This window comes from Cygnus atratus, chromosome Z, assembly GCF_013377495.2.
Source record: "Cygnus atratus isolate AKBS03 ecotype Queensland, Australia chromosome Z, CAtr_DNAZoo_HiC_assembly, whole genome shotgun sequence".
NCBI classification, from domain to species: Eukaryota; Metazoa; Chordata; class Aves; order Anseriformes; family Anatidae; genus Cygnus; species Cygnus atratus.
The window spans coordinates 671,913-688,344 of NC_066396.1; the positions used below are offsets into that span (position 1 = coordinate 671,913).

Here is a 16,432-nt window from a genome sequence, read left to right on the forward strand (position 1 = left end):
CTTGTAGCTTAATGAATATATTTATATGTGCAAAGTAGATTTATCTGTGACGCACAGAGGCAACTTGGTGCAGATCAACAATATCCAAGTGGAGAGTTAATGCAGTGGAGTTAGTGTGCTGTAAATTCATGCCTTGGATAAACCTTCACCAGCTTCCCATACAGAAGAGTATCAGCACAGTCTGTTCTCATAAAATATACCGCTAAATTACCACCAGCCTAACCACCTAGGCATAATTAAACACTATTTTTAAAAGACATTTGAGAAACTTGAAAAAAAATGTTTATTTTGTTATCGCATCCCTCAGGTAGCTGGATTTGCTGTTAATAGGCTAAGACCATCTCCTGTCATAATGAAAATGAATAAAATCCCTCAACTCTCCTATTAGGCAGGTTTAGAAAGATCAGCTCAGGGTAAAACTACTGCAGCCTATGGGGAAAATGTGTCTGTAATACACAGGATAGCATGACGGTTTCCTTCTTCTGCAATGCTCTCTGATGCTGGAAATAAAACGTAAGAGGAACAAAAGAGCACGGCTTGCATTTTAAAAAGCCAGCTGTACCAACGAGGACGTGAAAATGTAAGTACGTTTAAGTCCCGCTGTAGTTGAAGCATGTCCCCTTAAATTTCTGCCCCACTTGCCAGCAGTGCACTTATTACTACCTGGTATTACATTACTATGGATTTTCCCTTGTGAACCTTGCTACTGCTTTTGTGAGTCAGATTATAAACTAAACCAAACGTCAAGCACTCCCAGTCGCCCTTCCACATTAACGTGGCTAATCGTACCAATGACAGGGCACACGAGCGTATTTTCAGAGCCCAGGTACACGGCACTATGAGCACACGTGCTACGTGCCTGAGGAACAGCACAATGGAATCTGCTCCGCAGCCTGACGGCTTTCATTCCCTCCCCTTCCTGCCTCCAGTCAGAAAAGGGTTTTGGCCTGTAAAATTAAAAGGCTATACTCAGTAATTATCTTTTATCTGCAATTTGAGAATGTGTGTTCCTACTAACAAGTTTTCCAGGCTCATCTGAACTTGTCAGCGTGAGCGTGTCAGTAAATGCACGTACATGTTCAGATTACAGGATGGCTATCTTTCCTTTTCTACCTACAAAATACTGCAATTCAGAACACTGCCTTTTATTTACCAAGCAGACTTAGCTAAAGCGAGCCACTAGACATCAGCAACTATTCATTCCAAATATAATATTAAACAATTTTCTGCCTCGTATAAGAATTAAAAAATTGCAAAGGCCTCCAGGTACCGAAATAAAACAATATTATGCGCAATTCAATTACTGCTCTGACTGTCGAAGCCATGACTTTAATTCTGCAGTGAGCCAAATGGAGCACCCAGACCAAACAGCATCGATTCCAGCCGACGTTCAGAAACAGCTTTTGCTTTGAAACAAACCGAAGCAGAACTCAGGCTTCCCTTTAACCTCCCGTTGTAAGAGACCCGGCTCTCACGCACACAAGCTCCCATCTGCATCCCCCGCAGACCTGCCAGGGATGCTGCAGCTCTGCCTGGGGGGGTTCTCCCAGCTCCGTGTCCCACGGGGACCCCTGCCCGTGGCTCGGCCCTGCGGGGGCACAGCTGGAGTGGCTGCAGAGGGCTGCCTGGCCGGACAGAGAAGGGAGACCTACAGAACGAGATCGTACGCGGCGACACGAACTGTTTGTTTTCATGGCCAGCCCTTTATGCATCTGCTGCAGGTCTGTAGCTGGGTTACACTAAGCAGGGCTCACTTCAACACCAGCCTGTGATGATTAATTACAAGTATCTCTATAAATACAATTGTAAATATTTATAAGGGAAACCAAGATTTAATCAATGAAAATAGACTACTTTACAGTTTTTTTGCCTGTAATGTGTGCTTTTCCCTGCACACATTTTCCCAAACCCCTCTCCGTTCATGGGTAACACAGCTGGCCACAAGCACCAGCCAGTGCCCGGACCGTGAACGCCTCAACGTAAGCCTCACCGGACCAGTGAGCAACGACCTCGGTCTCAGAAGGTTTCTTTACGGTAGCAAAGTTTTCAGAAATCACACATCAAAATATACAGCCACCATCACTGCAACAGACCAGCTGGAAATGTGCTCCCTCTCCGCTCCTGTGCTTCCCCACACCAGAAGGAAGAGCGCACAATGAACAGCATTCACTGTTACACAGTTACATCCTCTCCACCCTCCCCGCTAAGAATTAGGTTTTTAAATGAAAAGAAACATAACCAAATAGGTTGTGTGTATGAGTTAATTGGGGGATTTTGGACTGCTCTCTGTTGCCCAGCAAGAATTTACCTGGCACCTTTAAACAGAGATAATTAATTACATTGACCCCAAGTTTCTGGATTCCACCTACAGTCAAGGACAGAAACGTTCTCACAAGTCTCACGAATGATAGCACGAACCCTTCTGTGGCAGGTACCTTACACAAACTAGATGAAATGCCTGCTGCTTACCTGCATAGGGAGGAAAAGAAAAGCCTCCAAAGTAAGAACGCAGGTGAGTTAATACTTATGAGTTATCATGACTGTAATTAATGAATAGTGACTCTAAGTCTGCTTTGGCTATGAAATAGCGATAGAGACTCCAAAGAGCAAAATATTATTAAGCAACTTCCAGACGTTAATAATTTCCCATCATTCCAAAGTCAATAACAATCGCGTATCCTAAAATCTAGTTACTTGAAATATATCTCTACAGTATGTTAACGCTGATTTAGTGTTCAATTTGGGGAAAAAAAGGAACACAGTATCATTCTTTTCTATATTAATGCACTTCTAAAGAAAAAGTTGAATTGCAGTTGCATGCTGATGATAACTTTGTTTTTAATTGCATCCAACCTGCTGAGACTGCTCTTAGTCTACCAAAAAATACCATGCTTTTTTTTCATATTCTTCATAAATATATTAAAAAAAAAAAAAAGTATGACTCCAGGGTCATGACTTTGCACAGTATGTAAGTCACTTCAGAAAACCTCAAAATTGTCAGTTTGTAAAATCAATGGAAAAAAATGACGTTTGGAATGGGAAGTGTAATTCAGTCAGGACGACAGCGGCATGAGCGCAGTGCCGCGGTATCAATGAGCTGCAATGTGGTACGTTTATCATTAGATAATCACTCCCCCAGAGGATTAGCAGCACACAGATGAACCTTGTGCCACATAACACACTTGGGGTGTCATTATCTCATGATAACCCCACTCCCTGCCATCTCCTATTGCTTAATTAGAGGTTACAAAGGTTATAATAGGACTAAAAGAACTTGGTGAACAGAACTTGCAACGAGTGATACCTTAATCAATTCAAAACCAGAGCCTGAGAATGTGCAGTCAACAAAGGCATCTATGGAAGACCATAAGCACGCATTATGTTTTAAATTAGGGAGCTAAAACTTGAGGAGAATGAAGAAATCTAGACGTATACTATGCCTTATTTTCCCTTGACAAATTTCATCTTCTTCATGTAGCATTTTGCCTAATTCAAATGTCACGTACATATATTAAAAAAGGACGACTTTAGGATATTAGCTCACCTGAAATAAATTACCAAGTACATCCCAAGCAGAAGGAACAAGATTTCCAGGCTGTCTCATCAGAAGTAGGCTACATACATGTTCAAGAAACTTCATCCTGACTGCAAAATTACAAATCGGGCTTCTTATTTTAAGTGTTTTATTTTTGGCTGGAAATTGCCACCCACCCTAAAATGCTGCGTTTTGTGCACTCCCACTGTCACTGAGTGGTCTAACTGTATGTCTTTTGCTATGTTTTGTAAACAAGGGCCACATTCGCAGATGGAGCAGCCACAGATCTGGTGCACTCAGAACTGTTTTCCAATTCACTGTGAAACATCAATTATCTTTATCAAATAACAGTATCTCATCTCAGTCCATTATCAAGATGGAGTCTTATTTTAGCTGGACTGAAGCCCTATCTGTATATCAAGGCTGGCCGCAGTGCCAGAGTGAGTGAAAGGCTGTGAAATAATCAATAATCATCATCAAATTGTGGTCGACAGGTTGTGAGGATGGAAGTTTTTGATGAAACCTCAACCTTTTTTTGTGCAGCTGATAAAGCTTAACCTTTGCAATACCTGATAACTATGACTCAGTTAAAGGAAGCTCTGCATACACTTAAAAGCTTTGACTGTTCAAAAAACCACCACTGAAACAGCTTGCTTTACGTGGATAGCAACTTCACACCATCAAGCATCTTTTTGTTACCGAGCAAGTCAGCAGACAAAGAGCTACAGTGAACATGTTTCACGGATTGCTATAAACATACCCTTGTGCTCCAACAACCAAGAACCACACTCGGTCTTAAAGCTGTACAAATAAAAGGTCAGCCTAAAAAGGACAATCTCTGCATAACAATGAACAGAACCGCAGAAACGACTGAATAATTTCCAGCAAATATTTGCCTATTTAAATCTAGGTAGCTTCCTATTATCCAGAATAAAACTGTGATGAGATAATACAGTTAAAGGAAAAAAAAAAAAAGGTAAAAAAACCCCACAATATACATAAATTAGTCTAATTGTTTAGCAGCCTTTCTTTTAGAATTGTTATTTTTATTCATCCCTTTTCTTATGATAATGTTTTTTCCGAAACAGAATTAAGGCCAAGAATAAGGTTGTAAACTGTTTTTCTTTGGGATTTTCAGTTTTGAGCGCAGCATGAGTGATCTCCAACCTGAATATAACCTCCCTATGAAAAATGTAGAGTTGATTTCAGCCATATATTTCCCCTTTTAGCTATCCATCAGTTTCTCTAGAAATAGAAATTTGAGGAAATTTGTCAAAATTCGCATGAGCAAGCAGAATGTGAATTTCAAGAAGAATGTCAATTTCAAATTTTCTCGGCCAGAACAGTGTTTAGAGACAGCAGGGAAATAGAAGCTGCACGAGACAAACCCCTTGTAAGCACAAAATTACTGGTGTGTTTAGATTCACTACCTTAACACACACACACACACAAACACAACTACAAAAAGCAAACAAAAGCCCTTGATCAGCCTTTTTGGCTGCTGAATGCACTCAGGGAAACTGTGGAAGTTTACTAATGGTCAGACTGAGCAAGTAGCGCAAAAGCCGTCTGGCATTTTGATTAGACAGCTGCATAAGTAAATACTTCGAAAGCCTTCATAAAACTTCAACAAATTTTGTGAGAACTGGCAATACCGTTCAGTATTATTTCTGAAAAATTGGTCATAAATCTCCAGGCCACCACTGCATGTCCCGCGGGACACGTCTGGCACTCACCCAGCCCTACTCATGAACGAGCTGCGACTGTCCCATAGGCAACCGCAAGCCCAGCCGGCTGCCTGGGGGGAGCAGGCTGCCTGCCAGACCCCTGCCAAAGCCAAGCCCACCGTGAGGTGCATCAGGAAAAGGCCCTCCACAAGATCCCACCCTGGTTAATTCTCCGCTGGCCACCACCATGCCAACCAGCCCATCTCTGGAAGTGTTCGAGGCCAGGCTGGATGGGGCTTTGAGCAGCCTGGTCTGGTGGGAGGTGTTCGAATTGGATGGTCTTTAAGGTCGCCTCCAACCCAAACCATTCTGTGAGTCTATGCCTTTACGATCTGCTCAGGGAGGTTTAGAGCTCCTCAGCAGTGGAAAGCAGTTGCCCTCTTCACTTGCACGAGAGGCACCTGTCCCGTCTGCCTGCACTGCATCGTAGCTCATCCTCAAAAACGGCCATTTGGCCTCAGTAGGAAAAATAATAACAGTATTTTACCTCTGGAGCATTAACTCCTCAGGCTGCTTCCAAGTGATAGAAAAACACGGATGTTGCAGAGCAGGGCAAAGCTCGCGTTATTAGCTGTAACATTAACTATAAAGCTTACCTGCTTGATGTAAATCTCCCCAAGGAGAGGAATGTTTCATATGAAATTGATACTACTGAAACATTTATATAGTATAATCATTGTCAACAGCATAGTTTTACACAAAAGAGGTAGGATCAAGCTAGCTTACTGAAATTTACATTTGGTTATAAAAGTCAAAACCCCGACGGGGAAAGACTTCTGAGAAGTATCTGGTACAGTTTTACACATTTCTGTGAGAAATGAGAACGATAGATAAGGAACAGGTCAGCCGCTACCTGGGTTAGATACCGGTTAATCGATGTGCTTTGGAATGCAGCTGCAAACAGAAAAACTGCTGACCTGGTGCACTGCTGCCAGAGTCCCGTCGGGGCACTTCCTCACCCAGGAGCCACCCAAAAGCTTGGCAAGAACACGGCGAGGCTTTGGGGGTCCGGGCAGGACCACCGGGCCAGGACCCCAACGGGCACAGCACTGCACCCGGTGAGGAAGGGCCTGTCTCTCTGGTTCAGCGAGGACGACGGTATGACTGATCACCACCTACAGCACCCACATGTAGAAAACAAATTAACAAGCTCTCATGCAAATTAGCAGTTAAATGTAAAACAGGACCAACTGGTGAGAAGTTGAAGCTACAGCAAAATTTATCCAGAAACAACAAAATACAGTTTAAAAAATGAAAATAATTAACTGCTGAAAGAAATTATGATGATGCTGGTGGGTTTTCTGTTACTGGAAAATTGAAGATCAGGATGAGATGACCTCTGAAGATGCCCCTTGCCTCATCCAGAAGGCCAGGCCTGGGGATCGCAGGGACCCTTCCAGGCTTCACCCCTTTCCCACCCCAAAAGCCATCCGTCAGTCAGCTCCCTCCACTTCCAACTTTGCTTTCCTGAGAGAGACATCGCTGGTGATGAATACACACTGAAATACTAAATGCAGCTCTGGAGACCGCTGATGCCACACTGATGGATGTGGTACTAGGCACTATTAAAAAAAAATAAAATACCTGCTCTTACAAGGAAGCTGGGTCTTCCCTAGGTGCCGAGGGTGCTCAGCATCCCCCAGAAGGCAGCTCATCACACCGCACGATTGAGAAAAACTTCGGTCCTCCTCTAGATCCTTTACATCCTATCATCTGTCTCAGAAAAAAGTGTTTTTGAAGGATTTAAAAATATTCTCATCACAAACCCACTAATTCTCCAGCTAGGGAAAATGCTGAATGGATTCAACAGTAAAAATTGACTATATTTCTTTCTGAAAATATGCCAAAGTTTAGCTGTTTTAAACAACTCTGATTTAAGCTTACAGCAGAGATCCCAGTGCATTTTAATACTTTATTGTTCGGTAGTTTTATTTATGCAAAATCAAAGACATCCCCTCATAATGGCAGTTAGCAGCAATAATCTAAAGTAAAATAATATTATTGTAACAGATGACATTACTACAAATGTTTACCCCCATAATCTCCTCCAAGATACAGCCATTTTACAGTAAAACATAATTTAATGAATTTAGAAAAATCAGGTAACTTAGTAGCTAAAACAAAAATGCTGAACTGATTGATATTTCTATTTGTCATAATTAGTTTGGCATTTAATGTCAGCATTTTAAATTTCAAAAGCAATCCCGACATTTTAGATCATCTCACTTTTCGTAATAATATATACTTTTAAACCCTCCCGGCATTTTTTGATTATTCAAACATTTCAAAAGCAGTTTTGATACAGCCTCACATAACCTCTCTCTGAAATCTGCAATACCAGATGCAGGAACAAACGAGCTGCTTTTTCTGGGAGTAAACGACTGCCTCGCAGGATGGAGCTCAACCACCAGATACAGGGCCCCCTTGAAACAGAGTACAAAGACAATCCTAAAATCGCCACAACTCTTTGCCCCACATAAAATAAAATGCTCTCCAGAACGGCAGCTGTTGTTCTAAGGGTAGAGCAGTTGGCTTCCAGAGTTGGGTAGCAATAAGATAGTATGTTTTATTATGAGTGTCATGGAGACGGTGTGAAAAATCAAGAGCCATAGGCAGTAAGCGGCAATGGGTCAATAATGTTCACCGAGACATTGTGTAGATAATCAACAACAAGGCCCTGGGTTCTCTATGCACTGCAAACAGCTGAAGGGCAAATCAATACAGCCATGGGAAGGACACTGCCCGGCTCCGCTCCCCACAACAAGCTGCTGCTAGGGCCGCGAGGCACCCTAAAAACCAAATTAATTCAAACTTCGTATTGCCCTAATGTAAGGCGTTGGGAATATACAGTAATGCTCAGATAATGTTTAATAAATAATTTAATGAGAGAGGGAGAGAGAGAGACCAATCTCTATATTAACTATAGAAAAAAACAGATCCCGAAAAATACATATTTGGAAAGCTCATGCTACAACAAAACGTGCTTGTAATTTTCATTTCAATTCAACGCCTTAAAAAGAAACTAAAATCCAAGCCCCCTGAAATGAGTAAGATAGATACTGGAACATAAGAGTTTAATGTAGAACAGTTTAAAAAATTGAAGTATGATAATTAATAATGTATCTTTTAAATTATTAAGCAGAAATCACACATTAATAGATGCATCTGTGTCTGCAATAACAATGATGCAAACCAAACGCAAAATACTGAATTGCAGATAACTGGCTTTGAGGCAACATTTTACTGGTAGTATTAATAATTGACACTTTGTTAAATAAGTGATACTAATATTGTAAATTTCTCTGGAAAAAAACCCTATCATATATAAATGTTGATTTATTATTTGTTAAAAAAGGTGATTCTTGACATCCATCATTCTATTAATCATTAGATGTAATTTCTCAGTCGGTATGTACAACCATCTTTCTTGAAAACAAAATAAAAACATGCTGGAAGGAAAAAAAAACATGAAATGCTTCTGTTTTCCATTATTACAGCTAAAAAGCCTGCCTTTTTTCTTCAAGGAGATGATAAAATTCCTGCCCTATTTCACCTGCCGTGAAAAAATAAAATAACCACATTTAAGAGAGCACATATTTAGGAGAGCAGTTTGTTCTGCTGATGATAATTACTATAAAATTTTCTACGAAGTATAAACCGTGTTAATTCTGTGACAATCTTAGTAATACAAAAAAGCCACACTACTCAGATCTTGCCATCAACCGGATTTAAAAGCAACGATTATTATTATTATTTTTAGCATGGCTGTCTGAAATGAAAAAACAACCTTTTAAGCCTTATTTTCATCACCGTAACTATTTCAGTATGCGCAGCAGTAAGTTATCGGATTATATTTTCATGAATTATTCAGTGCGGACATCAGCAGCAGGCGGGGGCGAGCAGACGCGTGCCGCGGCCCCGCTCGCGGTGGCAGAGGGGCTTCCCGACACGGCGCCCACCTCAGCCCCTGCAGCACCCACGGCCGCGAGAGGTCTCCCAGCGAGATCAGGAGCACATGTGGGGAAAGCATCTCACTGCTGTGCTGGATTTTGTACGAGTTTGTATGTGTGTGATGTACTGGATTCACTGCCGAGCAGATGCAAACAGCGCGGCCTGGCCCTGCAGCCGCTCTCCAAGAGCCTTCCCGAAGCTCCCGGGGGCGAGGGACCGAGGCAGCACACCAGGACCAGGCCCCATGCGAGCACCGGGCATGGAGCACTGCGGCACGACGGCACGGAGACGGGGAAATCCTGACAGTGCTGCTGGCAACGACAGCCCCAGCACCGGCTACAGTGAGGCCAGGCATCAGCCGCATGCCCCTGGCTGACGAAGAAGCGGACCACCTACAGGCCTCCTGGCGTACGCCAAGTTTGGAACTGCAACTGAAATCTTTTCATCGACAGCGAGCTTTTATTTTATTTATTGCTGAACGCTCTGCAGCAGCCGCTGCCGCTGGTGCCTGCTGGAACTGCTGCAGAAAGCAAGGGATGTCTTCGGTGCGACGGAGAACTCCAAGACTCACTTCTTCCACCCTCAGGTTCCTGAGCCACGCGTGTTAAGGGCACCTGAAACCTACGCCCTGAGCCGAGGGGAGTTACCTCTGGGACTTGAAAACACAACACAGCAAAACGTATTAGGAGTAAGTAAAGAAACTAAAAAGAAGAGGAAGCTCTTCTTCACACACAGGCATACCAGGCGCGTGCCAAAAATGTGAGACTTAACGTGGGGTGTCGTTTCGAAAAATATTCAAATGAAAGGCTTTTCAAAGTTCTGCATTTGTGTGCTTCCACAAAGGTGAGAAAGGAAAGAAGATTTGGGGAAGCTAAGCAGTAAGATTGGAATAAATAAAAAATGAATATTTTGCCTAAGGATAATGAACAAAAATGGAGAGAACGTTCCGGTGATGGAGTTTTAAAGCCCTCTGTTCTTTTCCCCTTACAGAACAAAGGCTGCCTGCAAATACAGAAGAGCAAAATCCAAGGAGAGGAAATGGTTATTTAAGATAAAGGTCAATGTTGGTACAGAGGCTTAAATAACCATACCTACACTGGCGTGGGAATAAAAGAACAGATTTCTAACCCTTGATATTTTAACCCATCGCTATTCTGGAACCGACTTTCACGCAGAGCACTGGGTGCCAAGAAACCCAGTTTTTTTCAGCCGTTCCTGCCTGCTGCAGCAGGAGCAGGCCTTCGTGTCCCCAGGAGGTCCCACCCGTATCTTGTTCTCCCCTTGCGCTTATCTCGGCTCTAAGCTCAGTTAATGTACACCCTTAATGATGAGTGTAAAGCAGGGGAAAAGTAGGCTGTTCCCACCTCTTCCTATCCCTGACTAAAAATGGGTTACATATGAATTACGATGAGGGTAACTAATAAAACTCTCTTATCTATTTAAAACTTTTACTTTCAAAACACCAGCACATTTACTAAATACAAAATTATTTTTACAGCTTCAGAAAAAAAGAAATTTAATAAATAGTGAATATTAAGCTTTTTTTTTTTTTTTTGATCCTGTAACTTCTGGTAGTTCTGGTCTTTCAATAAACACTATAAACAGAAAAAAAAAAAAAGACCTTAAGATAGACAGTGGCCTGGGCAATAGAAACATTTTTTGGTATAAATTTTTTTACAGAAAGTTAAATGGTCCCAGCAAGAGCACTCAGGAGCGGGGCTGGCCAAGGCATCCAGCACACTGCCCTGTGGTGCGGGGCCTGCTGACTGACTTCTTGCTCTGCCTTACAGCAGGACCCTGATCTGAAAAGGCACTTCCCACGTAACTGCTCTAAGTCATGCTCATTTTAAACATATTAAGCAATTAAAATATTTTGATAAACACTTTGAAAAGCTTAACTTTTTGTAAAGACAAAAAAAAAATTTGAGCTTTTTGCAACATTATCTTCTTCTACACAGTCCTAAATTTATCTCATGTCTTCTGAGCAGCCTGAAATCTGTAGCTGTGAGAAATAACTTAAACGATTGGATTTGGAATAAGAAATATCTGTATCCAATAGATGGCGTTGCCCCCTAATAATATATGTGGCCCTCAACAGATTTCTCTGATCTTATGAATAATAAAATCTGCAAAGAATCCTGTCCAAATTTTCTTGTCATACCCACTTCTGCCCTCCATGCCTTACATGGAAGCTTACTAAGAAAGTAAGAAAACAAGTATTGTGAATATTCACTAACACATCAAATTCAGGCAGTGAATTATTCAGACAATTTACTGGCAGAAATCTGGAGTTAGTTCCTGGAACCAAACACAAAAGAACATCAGCTAACAAGGAAGTGACACTACTTTGGATAAAAGTCTTGCAACCATCAAGACAATCACCTTCAAAAGAGCTGGTGGTCATTACACAGAATCCATTTTAAAAGAACTCTGGTCTTCTGCAAAACTACTGTAGACCACCAGATTGTGTAAAATGCTTTACAGACCCATCTGGAATTCACTTTGTCAAGAAAGAACTTTCATAATTACTCCACATACTATCAAACACCTCTGTTCACCTTGGAGCCAGTTCAGTAGATGAAGCACGAATTAGACAAAGTTAAAAATGCAAGGATGATAGCACTGGTTAAATACTGTTGCTAAATGGAAGAACGGGCTTTGTCACGAATCTTCTTGTGCTCTGAAAACAGAGAGATGTAAGGAAGTGTATGGTTGTGCTTTTTTTTTCCCTCCTCTCCAGCAGGATCAGGAATTAGCTGTTAGTTTGAGATGCCAAGACTTCACAGACTTATCTGGACTTTGCACTCTCAATTTTCGGTGCAATGATGCACACAGAAAGGAATTGTGGTCAGTGTCTCTTACTGGCCACAAGGAGATGTTCAGCAACTAACTGCTTTGTCATGCTGGTTGGTGAACAGCTGGAAGAAAAAGTAATGCAACATGTATATTTGGAAAAGGGAATATAGATAGCTGTGTGCAGCAAGGCATAATCTTGGCCAGGTGCTGATGACAGGACTGCAAGGCAGCAAAAATGCTCAGTGACATCTGATATACCAATATAAAGCAGTTCTTGTGGAGTAATTTTGTAGTTAAATTAATAAATCATGATCCAAACAATGATCTAAAACAAGATAGAACAGTCCACTGATACTCTTTGCCTGCATTATATAGCTATTATGAAATAAATTTGGCCAGCTCAGCTTCCATAGACAGCTGTCTAAACAAAAAATGCCAAAATGTACAACGTTGTTAGCTACTGGTTTTGGGAAATAATCAAAATTTCAGAACAGAAAATGAACCAGCCATGTGTACCTACGCACACGGTTCTGCCAGCAAAGTACTAAGTGACACTGCAGATTTAGCAGGAAGAAATCTATGCTACCTTGTCTATAATGCATGTTTTATAAGGACTAAGGATTTAGTCCAAGTTTAGAAACAAAAAACATATTTGCACCCAACCATTACATTTACATCAAAAAAACCTCAAACCAACAAACAAAAAACCCCACCCCAAAACACTAAAAAACAGCCAACAACCAAAAACAATTAAAAAGGCAGATTTAAAATATAGGTATTTTTTCCAAGCTTTACATAAGGACTACTGAAATTCAATGAGGAATAATAGTTGATCACTTAGCATGAGGAATAATAAAGGGTCTTACCAATTAACTTTTCTGAAAATGCTTTGTTACTTAAACATTTGTAATTCCAAGCAAATTCAAGCAAAGCGCTCATTTCAATGTTATCCTCACGTACATCCTCTCCTAGGTGACGGGTAAGAAAACACGTATCTAATTTAATATCAGAGAAGTGTAAATACCTCAGTCAGGAGCATTGCGCCATTTCACAGAGAGGAGTTTTTAGGAAGAAATAACCAGTAGATTTTCTTTGTGACTTCTATCGTAGATAAGTATACTTCTATAAGGCTTAACTTCTTAAATCAGATTTTTCATTTATTTCAGAGCAAGGGTATCACCTAACTTTAGGCTTTCATTATTAACCCATCTGGGGCACCCATTCAGTTCCAGTGAATGAAGACAGTAGGGCTCTATATACTTTGAGTCCTTCATTAAACTATTGATCCCCTTAGCATTATCCATAATGTTCCAGCAGCTCAGCATGTCAACTGATGCAGAGCTTGCTGCTCTTTCCTTTCAATAACTTCCACACTTTATGGGGAGGAAGTCACAATGATTTATTTACCTGACATTTCCCAGTCCGGATGTCGTAGAGGGCCACTGAACCATGGCGAGCTCCAACTGCTATTCTGTGACTCCGCTCGTAATAGCTGACCATGTAGAACCTGAATTGAACATTATAACAAGTAACAGGTGAGATCTGCCCTGCCTGCATGATGTTAAAATTAATTTGCAATGCCATTGGGTAATTAACATTAGTGCTGGAACAGAGATTTGATTTCAAAATCCATCAGCTGCCAGTTTTCATATGTGGCATTTAGCAAACAAACCCAACTGGTGTTTGGCACATTACTGCAGAATCCTATCTGATTTATTTTTTTATTTTTACTAAACAGCGTTACAGCAATTCTGTTGAGTTTGGGAATAATCTATGCAGTCATCACCGGTTCCTTGACCGCCCATGTGCAAGCGTAGTTTACAGCTCCACACAACAATAATGCTGGATGTCAAAGGGTTAAGTGAGACACCCTGAATGATTTCAGAGCATTTTTCTTTGAAAATCAAGCGAGAAAGGTTCAAGGAAGCAAAGGGAAAAATATGCAAACTCAAAAAAAAAAAAAAGGGAAGAAAAAGGACAAGTCATCAAACTGTCTCTAACCCAACAACATTCTTCAGGTGAAAGGGAACTGAGAAGCACTTGAGAGTCCTTAAAGTTTGATGTGAGTGTATGCCATCAATCTGAACACAAAAAATTGCAAAATTCAAGGAATTTCTCTATCTTGAAACACAAGAGAATCAGAATCCTTACTTCCAGTTGAAATATTTGGGAATATCTATGCCTGTCTTCTCAAAGGAAGAACAGACCCATGAAAACTGTTGATTGCTTTTCCACTTAAATTTTAATGTTTCAGTTAAATTTTACTATAGCAAAGGCTGCCAGAGCTTGCTGGAATCGGTCTGTAAAAATATGCTGCTGACCATATTTATGGCTTCAGACAACAAATCTTACAACGATCCATCTCCCTGTTCTTAAGGATTCCCAGAGTGCCATAGCAACTGCTCTCTTACAGGGACGATACACTTGTTTCTGCAGCGTGGGATGGCAGTCGGGAAGGCAAACAGCACGAAACACGGTGTTAACAAACAAACAAACACAAGGAAATGAAAATCATTCAGTTCCGTGCAAGAGAAAGGGCAAGGCGACCTAGCTCAGAGGCACTTCTGCACCCCTGTCGTCCCGGAGCCCGAGGACCACCCGGCCCGCAGACACCCCTGCTGCAGGCCCACGGCTTCCAGCCTCGCTCCTGGGCTCCAGGGACGCCCTCCTCGCAGTGCCGGCAAAGGGAAGGAGCCCGCTGTGAAAGAGCCGGCAGCTCAGCGAGCAACGCCAGCTCGGGGGGGCAAGACACAGACAAAACCTGTGTAGGCTAGACATGATTTCCTGCACAGAGTCCCAGACCGGTCGCGGTGGGCAGGGCAGCAACACAACTTATTCGTTTGTTACTTAATGATAGCAGCAGCAATATCTTCTTATTTATCATTAAGAAAAAAAAAGAGGAGTGCTTAGAAAAAAAATCAAAAGCTGTTGGTAAGCAGCTAGGGAACAGGAAAGGGAAGAGCCAGTCACGAAAATCAGGAAAGAAAAAGAATAATGCTGGGGGCAAACAGGTAGCCACAGGGTCTATAGCATGTCCTATACAGAGAATAACACGTGGGACTGTCATAAGAGAGCTTTCCCGTTTTTCACCATTTCATGCCAAACTGCAGTCACCTACACGGTTAACGCGGTGCCTCAGGTGAACAGGGAGGAGGCTATTTGTTAGGCTATTTCATATTTAACCTTACATAAAAGTACACACGACTTGTCATCACGAGTGAAATAGAATACAACAAAGTTTCTACGTAAAATGTTTTATATCCCCTTTATTTCTATTACGCTTCTGAATGGGCACAGTCCACTGGTCTCCCCCGGCAGACGTAGAAAGAGAGTATCACCTGCTGTTATACGGGAGCATACAGCTCTTCTTCCTTACTGCGTTTAAATGCCCCTTTAGACAGAGAGCTGAGTCAGTATTTTCCTTTGAGAAGAATCCATCAGTCTCCGTAACAACAGAGGATTTGTGGAAAAAAGCTTCAAGGAAATAGACATTTTTGAGTTTACTTTTATATAAAACCCCTACTCCTTAGGCTGACATTCCGTTGTCAGCTCTTTAGCCTCACTCTTTATCATTTAGTTAGCTCGGTATTGTTGCAACCGCCCTTGATTTAAACGTTTTAATCCTTTGCCTCCCTTTCTAAACCTCTATATGGTAGAGTTCAGCAGAGAATGATATGCCAGCGTATATTTAGACTACACTACGGATTCATTTTTGCAAGCCTAGCTGGTGCCTCCATATCCATCATTGGCATCTTAATGGAAACCCTGCTCTGAGTGCTGCTCCATTACTGCTCTTCAGAGAAACTTCAGTCAGCCAAAAGACAGCTCAATTTCACTTGGGGGGGATTCTGCTGGAACCAAATTAACAGTGCTGCGGTCGCTTGTACCAGCTAATCCTCCAAATTAAAGGATGAGCGGGAACTGGGACCCTTCTCCCTGCATTTCCCAAATGAGAACTGTGTGTACGAAGACAAAGACAAGCACGGTCCCGTCTGCCCCGCTGACCTTGTCTCCCTCACCGGCCTCTCCCACTCGTGCCCGCGTGTAGCCACAGCGCAGTGCCACTGCCTACAGCGTCGCACTGACGGCAGCAAAACGGGCCGTGCAGCAGCAGGAGCGCCGGAGAGGGGCAAAACGGACGGTGCTCCTGCGTGGGCCTGAGCACCGGCCTGACGTCTGTCCCTAACAGCGCTGTGAGGGCAATTTTCCACGGCAGATGCACGAGATACGCAACAGAGACTCAATTTGCAAATACCCAATGAAAAACTTACTCTATTTCAAAATGTCAACAGGGAACTGGAGGCAAATAACGGACCCAAGACCTCTGTAATGGCATGCTGCACCTGTTTCCAGCTGCAAGAGTCATGCTATTTTAGGTTCTTTTTTTCCAAACTTTTATGCAATTATGTATTTTTAACATTTA

General features: G+C 42.0%; 1 protein-coding gene across 5 annotated transcripts in view; it reads right to left on the reverse strand.

Annotated features, from left to right (window-relative positions):
• The window catches only part of WDR7 (WD repeat domain 7), a 115,309-nt gene that overhangs the window by 13,118 nt on the left and 85,759 nt on the right, over window positions 1-16,432 (reverse strand). For 4 of the 5 annotated variants that reach the window (XM_035560005.2, XM_050716417.1, XM_035560012.2 and 1 more), the window contains exon 25: window positions 13,417-13,516. In XM_035560005.2, the coding sequence (XP_035415898.1) occupies window positions 13,417-13,516 (100 nt within the window). Of the gene's footprint in view, window positions 1-9,657; window positions 9,869-13,416; window positions 13,517-16,432 lie in introns of those variants that run through there. The other variant, XM_035560011.2, reaches the window with a different exon arrangement.